The 17,494-nt window shown below is 29.6% G+C and overlaps 1 protein-coding gene across 1 annotated transcript; it reads left to right on the forward strand.

Annotated features, from left to right (window-relative positions):
- The first annotated feature begins 5,093 nt into the window (after positions 1–5,093).
- Positions 5,094–5,523, forward strand: LOC113869950 (LYR motif-containing protein At3g19508). The gene is made up of 2 exons (XM_027506506.1): positions 5,094–5,323; positions 5,418–5,523. The coding sequence occupies exons 1-2, from the start codon at positions 5,138–5,140 to the stop codon at positions 5,469–5,471; spliced, it is 240 nt and encodes a 79-aa protein (XP_027362307.1). The 5' UTR covers positions 5,094–5,137; the 3' UTR covers positions 5,472–5,523.
- The last annotated feature ends 11,971 nt before the right edge of the window (positions 5,524–17,494 follow it).

The following is a 17,494-nucleotide window of genomic DNA, read 5'->3' on the forward strand; positions in this document are numbered from 1 at the left end:
TCTATGAGAATATATGATTGAGATATTTATTGCATGAATAATGAATGAAAATAATATTTGTTTGATTGTTTGGATTGATTGGTTGTTTGGACTAAATAGTTGGTATATGCATTATATCAATGAGAAATATTATCAAACTTGCTGAATGATTATGATGTGATTTTATAAAATATGTTTGAATGAAATGATATGATAAAGTATGATATTAATCTTAATGATTTAATAGTTGTAACTACATCAATCAGAATATGAGTGGAATGCATTGGAGTAGAATTAATTTGGAAGTACTTTACTAAGCACAATCTTGTGAATGGGAAAAAGGATAACTCTGAAAATAACTTTAAAAGTTGAATATGAATTGTATCTAGTATGAATAGTTACAGAGATACACTGGGGGGTATAGAGTGGAGACGATGAAAATATGGGGAAAATGTAGGATGGTGTGTACATACTCTTTCTGAGAGCGAATGCGTCTCATGGTCTCACATTCATTTCCTGACTAGACTCTTAACTATGTCTTTGCTAAGGAGCCTGATTATTGTACATGTTGTATCTGTGTACATGGGCTAACCGGCGACTATTTACCTAGTTGAGTAAGACCTCAAGAAATGCTGAAGGCATGGATATTTGTGATCACAGTGCATTGGGATTGCGTATTAGAATGAGAGAACGGATAATAGATAATAAATTATGAATGATGTGTCTGTGAATATGTTTGCAATGCAAATTTAGTGTAAAAATAGATATATTGCATTTATATTATAAACTATGATTTTATGATATAATGTTTGAAAAAGGATAAAATAAATATTTATCCTTACTTATATTTTTAGAAAAACAGGATGACGAAGCCTCAGGGAAGAGTTAGATTAATAGATAGTTCAGTACATAATAGGCTAAATTATGTATTTAATGAATATCAAAGAGTATGTTATTTTAAATTTGTTGTTCTTTTGGAAGATGAACCTAGAACTTTTATTATGATAGAAATAGATTTCTTTTGTAGTATCTCGTTTGATTTTCTTAGAAGTAAGATAGATCAGACTCTATGTATTTATATGTATAGTGGTACGGTTAGGACTCCGGTAACCCTCACCTATCTATTTTCCTACCACAATCATGACCCTCTTAGAAGACCGACCAAATAGACTTTTAAGCAAGTGACTGACACAGAGGTTATAGTTGATTTAGACGATTGTTATCTGGGATCAAATGATGATCTAAATTTAGAAGATTTGACCGAGATAGAGAGTTAGTATGTAGGTTAGGAATAGGACTGATCTTTAGTACCTGGTTATCTGAGAGACTGCTTGTGACTTGAATTTGCATATATGATATAATTATTTTGGTTATGTAAATATTGTTTTAAGTCCTATATATTTTGACAAATAGTTTGTAAATTTTTATATCTGATATAAGTAATGTATATTCAGGTTTCCTACTGCAAATACTAAATTTTAGTTGTGATATTTATTTATTCTCTCTGTAATTTATTATTGTTGTTCTATTAGCATTGTAAAGTTCAAAATTCTCATCTACATATGTATTTAAAAGAAAACTTCACTAATTTGCTATACTAAATTCATTACATCCAAGATGTTTTATTTCAAATGATTAAGAATAAGATGTACATTATATGAAATTAAAAGTTTAAAGTATTACATAACCTAATTGAGCTAACTCAAAAAAAGATCATATTATTTCAATTATATTTAATATTTTTTATATTTTTTTATATAACCATTTTGTGTTTCTATGTGTTGATTGTAGGAAAAACAAGACTTTTTTTTTTATTTTTTATATTAAATTCATCATCCATTTTTTGGAATTTGAGTTAACAAGGTAAACCCTAAATTTCTATTATTTTCAATCTTATTTTTATGAATCCAAAATATTAAATTTGGGGTGAATTATTGTATTGAAATAAAAAAATTTATATGAAATAAACACTATTAAAATTTGAAAAATAAAATCATTTGAACTATATATTTATTAATTCTTATATTTACATAGTTATTAATATCTAAAACTAGTTATCTATAACATATCAGTTAAAATTATAAAACAAGTTAAATAAATTTTAAAATAAACTTATGCATATATTATTAAATTTTAAATAATTTATGAGTATTACATTATAAAATTTAATCATGTACGATCAATAAGAAAAATTAATTTTAATAGTTGCATTTAATGTGTGTTTAGGATATAAAATTGAAACAATTTTATCTATGATATAAGTAAAAGTTTCCTAAATTTTATCTATAACAAAACAAAAATTATAGATTGTGTTATTAATTTTTAGGTTAAAACTTAAAAGATGAGATAAAATATTGATTCTAAAGTAATTATAAATTTTTACTTAATTAAATTTTTTGTTTTTATACTTAAATGAATGTGCAATTTTAGTTCTCTTAATTTTAATTACTTACATTTAATCTATAGATTTTTAAATGTTTAAATTAAGTTCATAACTCTAAAATTAAGAAATTTATTATATTTTATTTTATATTTTGATTTAAATTTTTATATACTTTTCTTTATTTATTGGTATAAATTAACATAAATTCACACCTTCATTATGTTTTTATTAATTATTGAATAAAATTTAAAAATAAAAATTTAATTTAAATATTTAAAAATTAAAATAATAAAATGTAAACAATTAAAATTGAAAAAATAAAAATCACACATATATTAAAGCATACTAACAAAAAGTGTAATTAAATATAATTTTTTTATTAATTGTATTATTATAAATAAGACTTTTATATTGTATCTTAATAGTTATTTTTTTAATAGATAAATATTTCCTCATTATAAATGCATTTTTATCTTATTTTTTATTAGATTTTTTATGATAATATATTTTTAATTAACTTTTAAAGTGTAATTTAATATATTTTATATTTTAATATTTTTTAACATGTGTTACATAACATAAGAATATATATATATATATATATATATATATATATAAAATTTTATTAAAAATTGCCATATTTATTAGCATTAATGCATTTAGTTAAATTGAATTTTGTAATCTTTATTAAAAAAATTACTATATATAATTTTTTTATCATATACAATGTTGTACATATTAAAAAATATTTTTAATTTAGTTTTATTATACAATTCATGAATAATGCATTAGTATTCATAAAATTGATATATGATTTGAATTTTTTAAAAAAGATAAATATTCATTTAAAGGAAAAAAAATCAATGAACATAAAAATGATTAGAGTATTCTCAAGTAAAATAAAACATTAAGAGAATGTTCCTTAACCTTGCAACAATACTTAAATAAAAAAGATACATTAACCAAGGTATCCATCAAGATATTCTTAGATTTTTTAATATGAGTTATTGAATAAAAGTGAAAAGCGTTAACCAAAAAAAATATGAAATTACTTTTGATACTTTGTATTTTATTGAAATTTTTTGTATTCTTTTTTCTACTTTGCCAAAACAAAAAAAATTGTAGTGTTTTTTTTTTTTATTAATGAATATTACATATATGTTTTGCAGATTTGGAATGTAGAAAAACATTGATTTCTTTCTAGGTCACAATGATTCATTATCCATGATATGTTCATTCTACATTCTAGTGTTGAAGTTCCAAGAGGATAAGTATTTTGCATCATTTAATTCTTAGTATATAACATATATAACTTACTCATAAGTTTGGAAGTGTTTAGTTGTGTTCTAGTTTTGACGCTCATGTCTTGCACTTAGCATTTTCTTTAAAATAATGGGCCCTATTATCATTTTCTTTTTGCCATTTTTCTTTTAATTTTATACACTTTATGCTTGATCTGTCACTCAAATTTAAGATTGCATTTTTTCTGGAAAGTTGATTATGAATTTTATGGCCACAATAATCCAGTGTGCTCTTGTTGCCATTGTGATCTATGCTGTGATAAGTCTGGTAAGAATTCTCCTTTATGTTGAGGGAGTGTATCCCAATATGGATAAGTGGCAGATCCTGGTGCAAGTGCTGATCTAGTTGTCGTGCATGGCTTAATATTTTAAAAAAATATATGACTACTGGTAGGATCAACCATGTAACATCTATTCATGACTCTTGCACGTGATGAAAGCTTTACTTTAACTAACTAACAAGTAAATTAAGCACTAAGTCATGTGTCAATTGATTCAACTGAAAGGTTAAGGGAGACAACAGTACACTAGCCCACGTTCATTACATGCACTACATCTAAGAGAATAATATATACATGTGCATCACAAACTCACAATAAATGTAGCAATACAAACCTAATATAACACATGCATTGTTTTGATATTTTTCAACAAGAGGAACATTGTCTTGCCTTTGATTCATATAATAAGTAAAATAACATTAAAAGTAGTGATATTTCACTTCACTATTTTCAGCTTCTACTTATCAACCTTTGAAGTCATTTTATAATGTCGAGGTCAAAAAAATCTTCTCTTTCAATTGATTCTGCCAAACATGTTCCTTGATTTTGCTTGATCGTTGATAGCACCTTTTTAATCATTAGCTATTATTGTTGCAGTAAAGAAGCAACCAAAGTACATTCTTCACTAACGCAATTGTTTAGAGCAATAACCCTAACATTCAATAATTTAATAGAGAAAACACACCCACACATGCTCATAGAATCTTTTCTCCTTGAGATATCAAGAAAATAAGAGAGAGAGAGTAATAATATATATATTATTTATTTATTAATAAAAATATATATTTTTTATTTTTTTTCATATTTCTCCCATAGTAAATAATTTTAAAATATATTTATTTTTTACCAATTTTTTTCCGCTCATTCTTTCTTACTCAAATAAAAGAAAATATAAGACTATTTCTTTTACAAATATTAATGTTTTTTTAGTAAGAGAGTAAAAGACACACGTTTAAACATAAATTATAATTAACATATTCTGTAATTATCATAAATAATTTAAAATTAAATTTATTAAAATTAATTTCACTAAACTTTATAACAAATGATGCTTTATGTTTTAGTAATAAAACATACTTGATTCGGTGATTGGGCTTTTTTGTCTTTAAGAAAAGGAAAAAATAATTAATGGGGCAGGCTATATTATTTGGATACTTTTGCTCAACTTACTTTGGGAGGTGTGAAAAGAAGAAATGCAGAAGGCGCTGAGAGCCTACGCGGAGGTTCTGAGACTTGTGAGACTTTTACCGAAGGACAGCAGGCCTTATTATGCTAAGTACGTCCGCGAAAACTTCGTCAATTATCGTGAGATCGACGCTTCTGATTCCCACGACCTCTTTCAACACACCTATAATCATTCTCTATGGGTTCTTCATAAGGTTTGTTTCCCTTTTCCCTCCTCTTTTCTCTTTTGGCTTACCAAACAGCATTGTTACTATTCTTAAATTTGCTTCCAAAATTATGCCATTGCAGTATTCGGTTGATAAATCTGCCGCTGATAAGCTCAAGGACATATGCCGTGGTTGATGCGATGCCTACCAAATGTTTGTTCTTATTTCTCACTCGAGCCTTTTGCTTTAAGCGCACATAATAACTTTTATTTCCCAGTTATTAGTAGTTTTGTAAAAGCTTCTTGACGATTTATTTTCAAGATGAGCTCTTTATAAATAAGACTCTCGATCAGTAACATACATTCAAGTGTGAATCATTTAGAATGAGAACTGCACATCGAGCAATCGCGCTAGGATTAAATCGACCACACGCTGACGGGAGTTTAATTGAAAATTGCCGTATAGCAAACTTCTCAGAAATAACCAAATCTTCACCGATTAAATTTATCAAAATGTTATTCAATTCTTTTCCTTTGTTTTCATCCTATAAACTTTATGTATAACATAACAGCATGTGTCCTTAATTGCATCAATCTCCTAATTTTTTATCCAGTTATATGAATTAGAAGAATTAAAGTAATGTAAAACATGGATATCAAGTAAATTTTGTTAAATCTAAAGAAGTATAAATATTTGTTTTTTTTTTTATGTGCATGGAGATATAAAATAATTTTAGATATATTTCATTAAATGTTTCAAAATATTTAAATATTGTTAATATATAAATTTTTTTTTATCATACTCCGTGCTAGTATATAAATAAGTAAAACTGATTGCTTGAAATTTAGTATTTGGTAATAAAAAAGGTTATTTAGATTTAGTTCATTTGAATGAGTTAGATTTAAAATCAAATTTGATTTGGCTAGAATTTTGATGAATAGATTTGACTTCTTAATTTGTTTATGACTTGATTATACCTTTTCTTTATATCAATTTTTTCAAATAAAATGTTATTTATTATTTTAATATTTATAAAATACTTTCAAGTTAACAAAAATTTAATCAATTTTTTAATATATATAAAGATTTTTAAGATTAAATATAATTTTTTAAATTGAAAAATATATGCAGAAAAAAAAACACAAAAATTATCTTTAAAATAAATAAATTTGACATTAAATCTTCATATTTTTAAATTGATATTGCAGTAATTTATTTTCTTAATATAAAAATATAATAAAAAATAAAAAACACATGCGTGTATATATATATATACTACAAAAAGAATTAGTGAATGACTGAGAATTAAAGTAGATAACTAGTTATGTTTTTACATCTTGTTTGAACAAGAATTTTCCTCCTAATTATAATTTTTTTTGTAAATTATTTATAAAAATCTAAAGATAATAGTGATAAAAAATATTAATATAAAATATAAAGAAATAAACATACCTGCATTACCTTTATCTTAAAAAGGCAGACTCTCTTTGTCATTCATTTTGGACATAAAAACAATTTGAATTCTTTCCAATGTTATTTTTCGATCTTTATCTTAAAAGACAATGTTTTTATAAGAAAATTGTCCAATACTACCATTTAGAGAAAAAAAAAATATTAGTTTAACTCAAAATTAGATTTGCAATGTATTCTCAGTTTTTGTAATAAGTAATAAGAATTAACTTTCAACATAGTATTTCTATGCAATCAATATGATGACAAACATGTCTAATATAAATTTTATTTAAATATACTAAAAAATTGATAAATTACAATAAGTAATACTTGACTACACCTTCAATCACACAACTTTCATATTTATAAATGCCACCTAATTCACACAATGAATTATTTATTTGATCTAGTAACTAAAGAACCAATCTATGTTCTACTTTTCATTAAAGTCGATATGCATTAAGAGTTTTAAAATCAAAATGATGAACCATTTAATTATTGACCAAAGATAAAGTAGAAATTTTTTCTCCCACAATTATTGTCATAGCCACCATTAAACACATCCTTTACTATGTGTTATGTCTCTAATAAGACATCTGTTAGAAAAAAAAAAACAACTTAAAATCCAAATTATCCAAGTTAATTTACTATAAACTGGTGAAATAACTCTAAAAAGTATGTTTATCAAATTGTATAAAATAATTCATAGGATAAAACTAACAACAACACTAATTAAATAATATATTGTCATATCATTTCACACCACAGTAGTGAAAGATATACACTAAGTTATTATAAAAAACTATCCCTCAAAGAAATAATAATAATAATAATAATAATAATATCAAACAATTAGTAATGATTTGAAATGTTGTACTATATGAAGTGCGCAAACATCGATAACACATTAATCTTGTGTTTTATGATTGCATGTATTATAAACTATGCCCTTAATATGAATAGTATTATAAACTATTCTCTAGTAGTTTTGTGTTTGTCATGTTCTGTGTTATTTTTTCTCAAAATGTTTCACTACGAGAAATTCATGAAATACAAACAAGTTTACAAACAAATTTCAATAATAAAGATGGATTTATAGATAGATAACTGCTAGTTCTCGGGGTCCTATAGTACCAAGTTTTAATAGATAACCTAGAAATATACCTGCAACCAAGTCTTTGCTAGGAGAAAAATCTGTTGATCTTGTTGTAACTGGCAAAGATGTTTCTAAATTATCACCTACAACAGGAAAAACATTTACTCTAGCATACATGGCTAAAAGTATATCTAAAGGACTTTGTTACTTTTGTGATGAACCTTCTACACCAACTCATAGCGTGACACATAAGAAATTACAATTACATGTATTAAACTCTTTGAATGTAGTAGTTGTAGATGGTACAAAGCTAAAAATTTCATCTGTGGTTAAGAATTTTACATGGACTATTCAACAAATCTCTTTTACTTCAGATATGTTGCTTATTCCTTTAGGATGTTGTGATGTGGTGTTAGATATTGAATGGTTGGTTATTCTAGGAAATATTATTTGGAATTTTGAAAATTTGACTATGGAATTTGTAGTCCAATGCAGAAGACATGTTCTTGGAGGTGCTATAGAAAATGGAGTTCAAAAAGTGAAAAAATAGCAACTACAAAGAACTTTTAATGAGGGTATCCATCTTACTATGTTGCAGTTATGTTATGAAAAAAATTCATTACTTCATTCCTTGACCACACATGCTAATTAGCTTGACATTCTACAAGTGATTTTACAACTCTTATATGCTTCTGTAGATATATTTTAGGAGTCTACTCAACTACCTTCCACTAGACTTCACCATGACCATAAAATTTCACTTATCCACAATATTAATCCGACAAATAAGAGACCTTATAGATATTCCAAACAGCAGAAAGATATCATTGATAGCTTAATCCAGGAATACTTAAAAACTGGAGTTATTCAGCCTAGCAATAGCCCTTGTGCCAGCCTTGTTATGTTAATAGGCAAGAAGGATGGATCTTGGAGGTTATGTGTTGACTACATGGATTTAAATAAAGCTACTATTAAGAATAAGCTCCCTATTCCTTTGGTAGATGATTTGCTGGATGAGTTAAATGGTTCTACTATATTCTCTAGAGTGGATTTAAGGGCAAGATATAATCAAGTTAGAATGGCAAGTGAGGATGTAATTAAGACAACATTTAGGACACATGGTGGACACTATGAATATTTGGTTATGCCATTTTGTATCACAAATGCACTTGTAACTTTTCAAGGACTCATGAATGACATCTTTAAACAGTTTTTAAGGAAATTCTTACTATTTTTTTTTATGATATACTCATTATAGCAAGACATTAGATGAGCATATGCACCACTTGTAGTAAGTATTGACAACCATGAGGACCAATTTCTTATTTGGTATGAGGTCCAAATGCTATTTTACTATCAATAAAAGTAAAATATCTTGGTCATTTTATTAGTGGTGAAGGGGTTGCAACTAATCCTACTAAGATAGAAGCAATGGTTTCTTGGTCATGACCTTAGTCAATAAAATAACTCAAAGGATTTTTGGGATTAGCTAGCTATTACAGACTATTTATTCATAGATATTTAGTTATCACTGTCTCTAACATATAAACACTTGCTCTATTTTACACTTGTCTTATCCCTTCTAAATTTTAATAAATAATTTGTAATTGAAGTAGATGCTTTAGGTTTTGACATTAGAGCTATTTTGATGCAAGTTAAGCATCCCATTGCTCACATTAGTAGATATTTGAATAAGCAATAACATTCTCTCTCAATTTATGTAAAGGAGCTCCTGGCTATGGTATTTGCTATCCAAAAGTGGAGACATTACTTGTTGAATAAGCATTTCATCATTAGAACATATCACAGTAGCCTGAAGTTTATATTGGAGTAGAAGTTATCTACTGTTTTCCAACAGAAATGATTGGTCAAGTTAATAGAATTTGACTTCTCTATTGAATACAAGCAACACAGAGAAAATGTGGTGGCTGATGCTCTTTCACGACTGGATTTGGTTGAATGTCACACATTAACTACTTAGGAATTACAATTAGATTTGTTGACTAGGATTCAACACTTGTGGTCCACTGATCCTGATTTGCAGAAGTTGATTTATGATGTTACAAAGGATCCTTCATTCCTTAACTAGCATAGTTGGTTGAATAGAGAATGAAGAAGAAAAAGCAGATTGGTTGTAGATAATGATCCAACCTTAAAACAGGCAGGGATACTACTTTACAGAGTTAAATTGATGATTTATTGGAAAGGATTACACAAAGATATCTAGTGTTTATTCAAAAATGTACTACTTATTAGCAATGTAAATATGAGACAACAACTACTCCTGATCTTCTTCAGCCACTCCCAATTCCTAAACATGCTTGGCAACACATCACAATGGACTTCATTGAGGGACTATCCCTTTCTTATGGCAAGCAAGTCATTTTTGTGATTGTGGACAGATTGAGCAAAACAGTTCATTTCATGGTCTTGCTCATTCTTATACAGCTTGTGAAGTAGCTCAATCATTCCTTGGCAATGTCTTTAAATTACATGGTTTTCATGACACTATCTGTAACATCATTCCTCTTTATATAAATAATTTACTGCAACAACTTATATTATTAAAAACATGATTAAGAAAATTTATAGAAAATTATACAACTTTGAATAAATGATAGATATAAAAATACAAATTAATAAAATTTGACGAATTTACTAAATCTTTCAAATTAATCTTTCGCTATCAATGAAATAAAAATACATAAATAGAATTGTATATCTATTATATTAAATTAATTTTATCTGAATAGTTCTTTTCCTATAATCCTTGACAAGTATGATCCTAGAACTTATTATCCATCTCCATTTATTTTCCTTCATTACCTAAAAATTTCAGTAAGGGTGGGTATTTCTCGCCCACTAAATCTCTTTTATTATAAATTATTTTAAAAGAAACTAAAATTATTGCCTAATATCCTATTCTAATTCATTATCAATAGTGCACAATTCATATTTATACTCATCATATTCAAGCACATATAATAAGACAACCAGTAATGAAAGCATATACAACAATTCACTCATTATACAAACATTTCTATATTTACTTATACGTTATTATACATGTATCATATCATCTCAATTAATATGTCACAGTCACACCCATTAATGTACTACAATACACATATCATGACAACATAAATTAATATGTTACGATACATATATTATAGTCATACAAATTCTATACCATTTCACATATATAACAATTTCATAATAATTGCCCTTGGTATCCCTTAAGGACTTCCTAGCATAGATAACTGCTGGTTGGCCGCAACATCACGGATACACATGTGCCGCTCTGACCCTTTTTAGCAAAGGTATAGTCAGGAGCTTCGTCAGGAAACGAGGATGTGGCCTGTGAATGTCTATTTTTCAATAAATTATTGTGCACCCTTTTATCGTTAGCATTCACCATCCTCATTTTTTCAAGATTTTTCAAATTTTCTTTGGACTCTATACCCCCAGTGTATCTTTGTACTATCTATATTTATTCTCTTTCTATTTTTCAGCAATTCTCATTTTCATATTCTTTTTATCGATCAGCATGTCATAGTACATGAGTTACGATTTATATAAATTCGTAAATCACTATATATATATATTAATACACCCTTCAGTAATATATGTCATAATCACCCTTTTCAAGTTATTTTGACCCACGCATCATAATCATGCATCTCTTTCTTTCTCTTTCATGCATCATATACTTTCAAAACCAATCAACACTTTATTATTCACATGAATTTACTCAATTTGGGTACATTTCAGCTGTCAAATCATATTTGTACTTATTACATCATGCTAGTCTAACATATAAAGTTATCATACAACATCATACCATATAATCAGTACAATATATCAATCTTAGCACAGAAATTATCACACAATATCACACCATTTTTCCTGATATTCTTGCCTGGGCGAGACTACCTATTTTTCCTGATATTCTTGCCTGAGCGAGCTATACTTTGCCTGAGCGAGATTGAGTCCAGAGATCACCTATCTTTCCTGCGACTCCTCGTCTAAGCGAGATTTATCTCGCTTGGGAGAGCTGCTCCTATCCTAAGCGAGATTCCTTTCTCGCCTGGGCGAGAGGACAGTTGGAGCAACATTATCTTATTCTTGCTTGAGCGAGACTCATCTCGCTTGAATGAGGGGTTCTAAAACGTTCTATTTAGGAAATCATACGTCGCTTGAGCGAGATTTATCTCGCTCAAGTGAGATATCAATTATCTAAATTCCTATTTTTCTATCCAAGAGTAATAAAATTGAGGGTCGCACTATCATTAATGATAGGGATGTTGTTTTCCTCAATTAATTTTGGTAGGATTTCATGAGTTTGCAGGGTGTTCATGTCCACTCATCAACATCTTATCACCTTCAAATAGATGGCCAAACACTACTAAAAAGTCTGTATATACAGACGGATTTACAGATGGATTTGTAAACCATTACAGACGATTTTTGAAATTCCAGACAGATTTAGAGACAGACATAAACCGTCTGTGATATCGTAGTTGGTAAAGAATTATAGACGGGTTGATAAAGAATTACAGACGAATTTCACAATCCGTTTGTAAAGTACAGATGGAAAAAATCGTCTGTAAGTTACAGACGAAAAATCTGTCTATAACTCAGATGGAAAAATCCGTCTGTACTTTACAAATGAAAAAATCTGTCTGTAATATATTTTACTATTATTAGTATTTTTTGTTTATATAGATAGTTATTTTTTAATGTTCCTAATTATCACAATTTATAAACATAATAATAACTATAAATTGGGCATCTAAACATTTAAAAATGATTTATAAAATACAAAATTTAAATGTTATTACAAAGGAAGACAAAAGCATCCAAATAAATACATTTAAAAATAAAATATAAGTCTTCATCATGAATAATCTGTATGATCATATCCGAAGGAGCATCATCATCAGTAGACGAGAAGTCGGAAGAGGAATGATGCATGGAGGTGAAAACTGGTGGTGCTGGAGCTGGTGGAAGAGGAGGAAGAGGTGTGGAGCTGCTTGCTCTCATGAGCTCAAAATAAGCATGCATCCTGTTGCATCTACGTATGTTGTTGCTTCATCTGCTGCTGGACCTCCCTTTTGCATTCTTGATGCCACCTTCTTCTCTATGTTCTTCTCCATTTTCTTTGCCCACTTCTTCTTCCATGCACTTTCCTTGCTCTTCCACATCTTCTCATTCTGCTTCTGGAGTTCTTCATTGAGGGCATGGACCTGAGTGCGGACCATGTTTTCCACTTCCTCAGGTGCAAGAGAAGGGGCATCTCCAGTGACAGATGCAGCGAACATGGAGTCTGCAAAGCGGCCTCCCATGCCATAAATCCGACCTTTATAAAGGCCACCCACTGTCTGAGACCACATAGCGTCCTCATCTACTGACTCTGGATCCTGAGAAGATGCCTCCTCAAGTTCAGTTCAGATAATTAGATATTTGTTTGGAGAACTATTTAATAAATCACTAATAATAACATATAGTATCAATATATTAATGACTTACATATGTGGCTTGAGATCGTGTATCAACCCATAGGTTTTTGTTCTGCCTGCGAGTGTGTGTTTCCTTAAACAATTCTCGAGTCGTAGGTGGCCTCTTCAACAACTTCTCCTACAATTCGAAATAAATCACAATCTCAAATATGAAATTATAGATAGAGTAAACTGAATTTTAAAATCACATAACAAGTTCGCCTTAGTGCCAGCCGAAGTCGTAGACCCACCAGTATGCAGTGACCCCCTTATTAGATGCCCTATTTATCTTGTTCTTTACGGAGAGGTTTTTAAACTCATCCGTACCCCAATACTCTTGCAAGGCATGAAGAAAGTTGGGTGCTATCCAATTAGCAATAGAAGGGTCCTGACGAGCCTTAGTGTACATCTGTCTTAGTCGCTTTGCAGTGTGACTCTTCCAGGCCTTGAAAATCTTTTCATCCTGGGGAATGGAGAATTTGCTCTACAAAAACATAATTTCATTAGAGAAGGTACAAACAGTCATATGTAATTACACTTAGTTAAAATTAATACACTATTATTACCTTCCAATCTTTGAACCATTCCATCTTTGTATCCTTCGGCACCTTTGGCTTTGACCATCGACTATCTGCAAGTTGTTCTAACCTCAATTCTGAACGCCTACAATATTCTTCTAAATCTTGCCTTGTCTTTACATTATCTTTTGTTCGATCAGTGTCCATTACTGTATTCATGATATTGTCAAATACATTTTTTTCTACATGCATCACATCTAAACAATGATGAACTAAGTTATCCTTCCAATATGGGAGCTCCCAGAATATACTTTGTTTGGTCCAATTATGTGTCATCTCATAACCAGGAAACCTAATGAATTTTCCTACTTTTATTATTTTTGGCAAGTGTCTAACTCTATCCATACTTGATGACCATTTAAATGGACGGGAGGGTCCTCATTCTCAACAGTTGCTTTCTTAAATTTGTAGGCTTGACGCTTATAAAGATGTTCCATATCTAAAAATCTCCTATGACAATCAAACCATGAATTTTTTCCTCCATGTTTTAAAGTAAATGCCTTTGTATCCTCCATACCAATTGGGCATGCTAACTTCCCTTGAGTCATTCATCCAGACAACATTCTATAAGCAGGAAAATCATTTAATCGTCCACATCAGTGCTACCTTCATGATAAAATTTTGCTTCCTTGATAAGTCATAAGTTACTACACCCTCACACCATAAATCTTTCAACTCATCAATCAAAGGTTGAAGGTATACATCAATTTTAGCTTTTGGATTTTCTGGACCAGGAATAATACAACTCAAGAATAAATATGGATTTTTCATGCTCATTTCAGGAGGAAGATTAAAAGGTGTAACCACAATAGGCCAATAAGAATATGGTTTATTGAATTGATTATTTAGAGCGAACCCATCAGCACATAACCCTAACCTTACATTTCTAGGATCGGATGCAAACTAAGGATACACTTGATCAAAATGTTGCCAAGCCTCACCATGAGACGGATGAGTCATTATCCCATCACTCCTTTTATTTTCAGCATGTCACGTCATGTAAGGAGCTGAATTCATAGACGCATACAACCTTTTTAGTCTAGAATTCAAAGGCAAATAATGCATTCTAGTTTGCGGTACATCTTTATGTTTACCACTTCTACCACATCTTCTTGGTTTAAACCTAGGCTCTCCACAAAATTTAATAATAATTGGTCAAAAGCAGCATCATCTTTGTAATACAACATGCAACCTTTCAAACAACAATCAATTTTGACTTCTTTTAATCCAAGTTTGGAAACTAATTTTTTTACTTGGTAAAAGTCTTTTGGGATGGAGTCAGGTTGGGGACTAAGCTCACTAATTAATGTAGCCCATTGATCAGATGAACTCTAACTTTGATTTCCTTCTGACTTTATGCTTAACATTCTTACTGCTAAAGATAAATTTGAATGCACACACCCATCTCATAAAGGCTTGTTTGCTACTTCTAAAACATTATAAAACTTTGCAGCCTCTCCATTAGGTTCTTGTTTAGCTTCAAAATCACGAAAAATTTCAAATTGAGGACCAACAACATCATAAACCATTTCTTGATAACGACTATTGCTTTCTTCCCAACTTACATTACCTATATTCTCACCTGATTGCAATATATTTGAATTACCTACTTGATTTTTCAAATTAACTACTTCCCCATGCTCAGTCCATATCCAATAATTATGTTTAAATCCAAACTTATACAAATCATATCTAATTGAATCAATATCCAAAAACTTTCTACACTTACACTTAGAACATGAACACCTTACTTTTTGGTTGGTGATGAATTACTGTGAATTACAACAGACACGTATGAATTTCTCTATACCCTCAAAGAATTCAGGTTTTATTCCCCCTCACTTGGGTGCAACCTATCATACATCCACTGACGATTTCTGAGAAACATCTTCCTCAAGAACTATATAAACCTAATACAAATATACAATGTGGTATCAACCTTCTATTATACATTATACAAATTTTTAATATAAATTTTGGCAGAATCTCCCCTAATACATGTCAATTTCCTTACATTTGTTTACTACTTTTTTTTATAAAAATCAAAATTTCACCACACAACTAATATATTATATAACAATATATTAATCGATACATCAAATACAAACACATCACAATCCTAAACTGTTCTAGAGCACATCCCCTTGTAACTCCACAACATGCATATTCTACAGACTCCACAAACACAAACAATCCCACAACACACAATAATTAGGTTCGGAGAAGGACCTCTACGCCCTTCCCCCCAGTCATACAATCTCCAATCCTACAACTCTATCTTAGAAATTTTAAGTCTCTAAAAAATATAAAAAATTAAAAACCTAAATCGATTAAAAGTTTGAGTATCGTACCAGGAATACAATGATGCAAAAAATCTTTCAAATGGATGTTCCAATCACTCGCAAAGGTCAGAACACTGAGCTCCTAGAGACAGAGAGAGAGGGGCGAGAGAGAGAGAGTTATGAAAAAATGAGGAAGGGGAAGGGGGAGGCGCCGTTTTATGGGTTTCAGTCATTACAGACAGATTTTTTCGTCTGTAAATTCATCAACTCCATTTACAGACAGAAAAATCCATCTATTATTTGCCATCTAAAAGGTCGGTTAAAAACGACTATATTTAAAGACGGATAAATCCGTCTATAACTCCCATTATAAAATTCCCTCCTATTTTCAAATTACAGACGAAAAAATCCGTCTGTAATTCCTGTCTATACGATTTCGTGCCAAATGACAGACAACCTACAGACAAATTTTACAGACAAATTTTACAGAAAAAAAAAATCCACAAATCCATTTGTAAATCGTCTGTAAATAGCGCTTTTCTAGTAGTGAAATAGAAGTGGTCAACAGATGCCTTGAGACTTATTTGAGATGCATGTGTTCTAATACTCCACAGCAATGGCTTAAGTGATTGCCTTTGGCTGAATTGTGGTACAACACAGCCTCTTCTTGCACAATTGTTTTATCTTCTAAGTGAATCTAAGCTAAAATTGGTGGACAAAAGTTTAGTCAAGAAAGAGGAAATGTTAAAAGTTTCAAAGTTTCATTTAAAGCATACTTAAGATAGAATGAAATAGTTGACAAACCAACACAGAACTGAGAGATAATTTGGCATAAGAGACATGGTTTATGTGAAGTTACATTCCTATAGGCAAGTTTCTATTGCACACAGAAGCAATGCCAAGTTGGCACCCAAGTATTTTGGTTCTTTTAAAATCCTTGATAATATTGGAATTGTTGCTTATAAGCTGCAGCTTCCTGCTTCTTTAAAAATTCACAATATTTTTCATGTTTCTCAACTAAAAAAATATGTTAGTGACACAATTCAAGTTTTATTATTCCGTTTCATTCTTCTTCTGATGCACTTGTTGATAAAGAACTTGAAGCTATTTTGAATAGGACTGCTGTCAAGAAAAGAGGCCAAACTGTCACTAAAGTTTTGGTTAAATGAAAACATCATCTTTTTAAGGATTCTACATGGGAGTTCTACCATGAACTAAAGAAAAAGTTTTCCTTTTTCAATCCTTGAGAACAAGGATGGTTCAAAAGGGAGGGGATTGATATGTGATTTATATACGAGTTAGATTAGTTGGAA

Source organism: Abrus precatorius, unplaced genomic scaffold (assembly GCF_003935025.1).
Source record: "Abrus precatorius isolate BTA unplaced genomic scaffold, Abrus_2018 Scaffold6, whole genome shotgun sequence".
Taxonomy (NCBI): Eukaryota; Viridiplantae; Streptophyta; class Magnoliopsida; order Fabales; family Fabaceae; genus Abrus; species Abrus precatorius.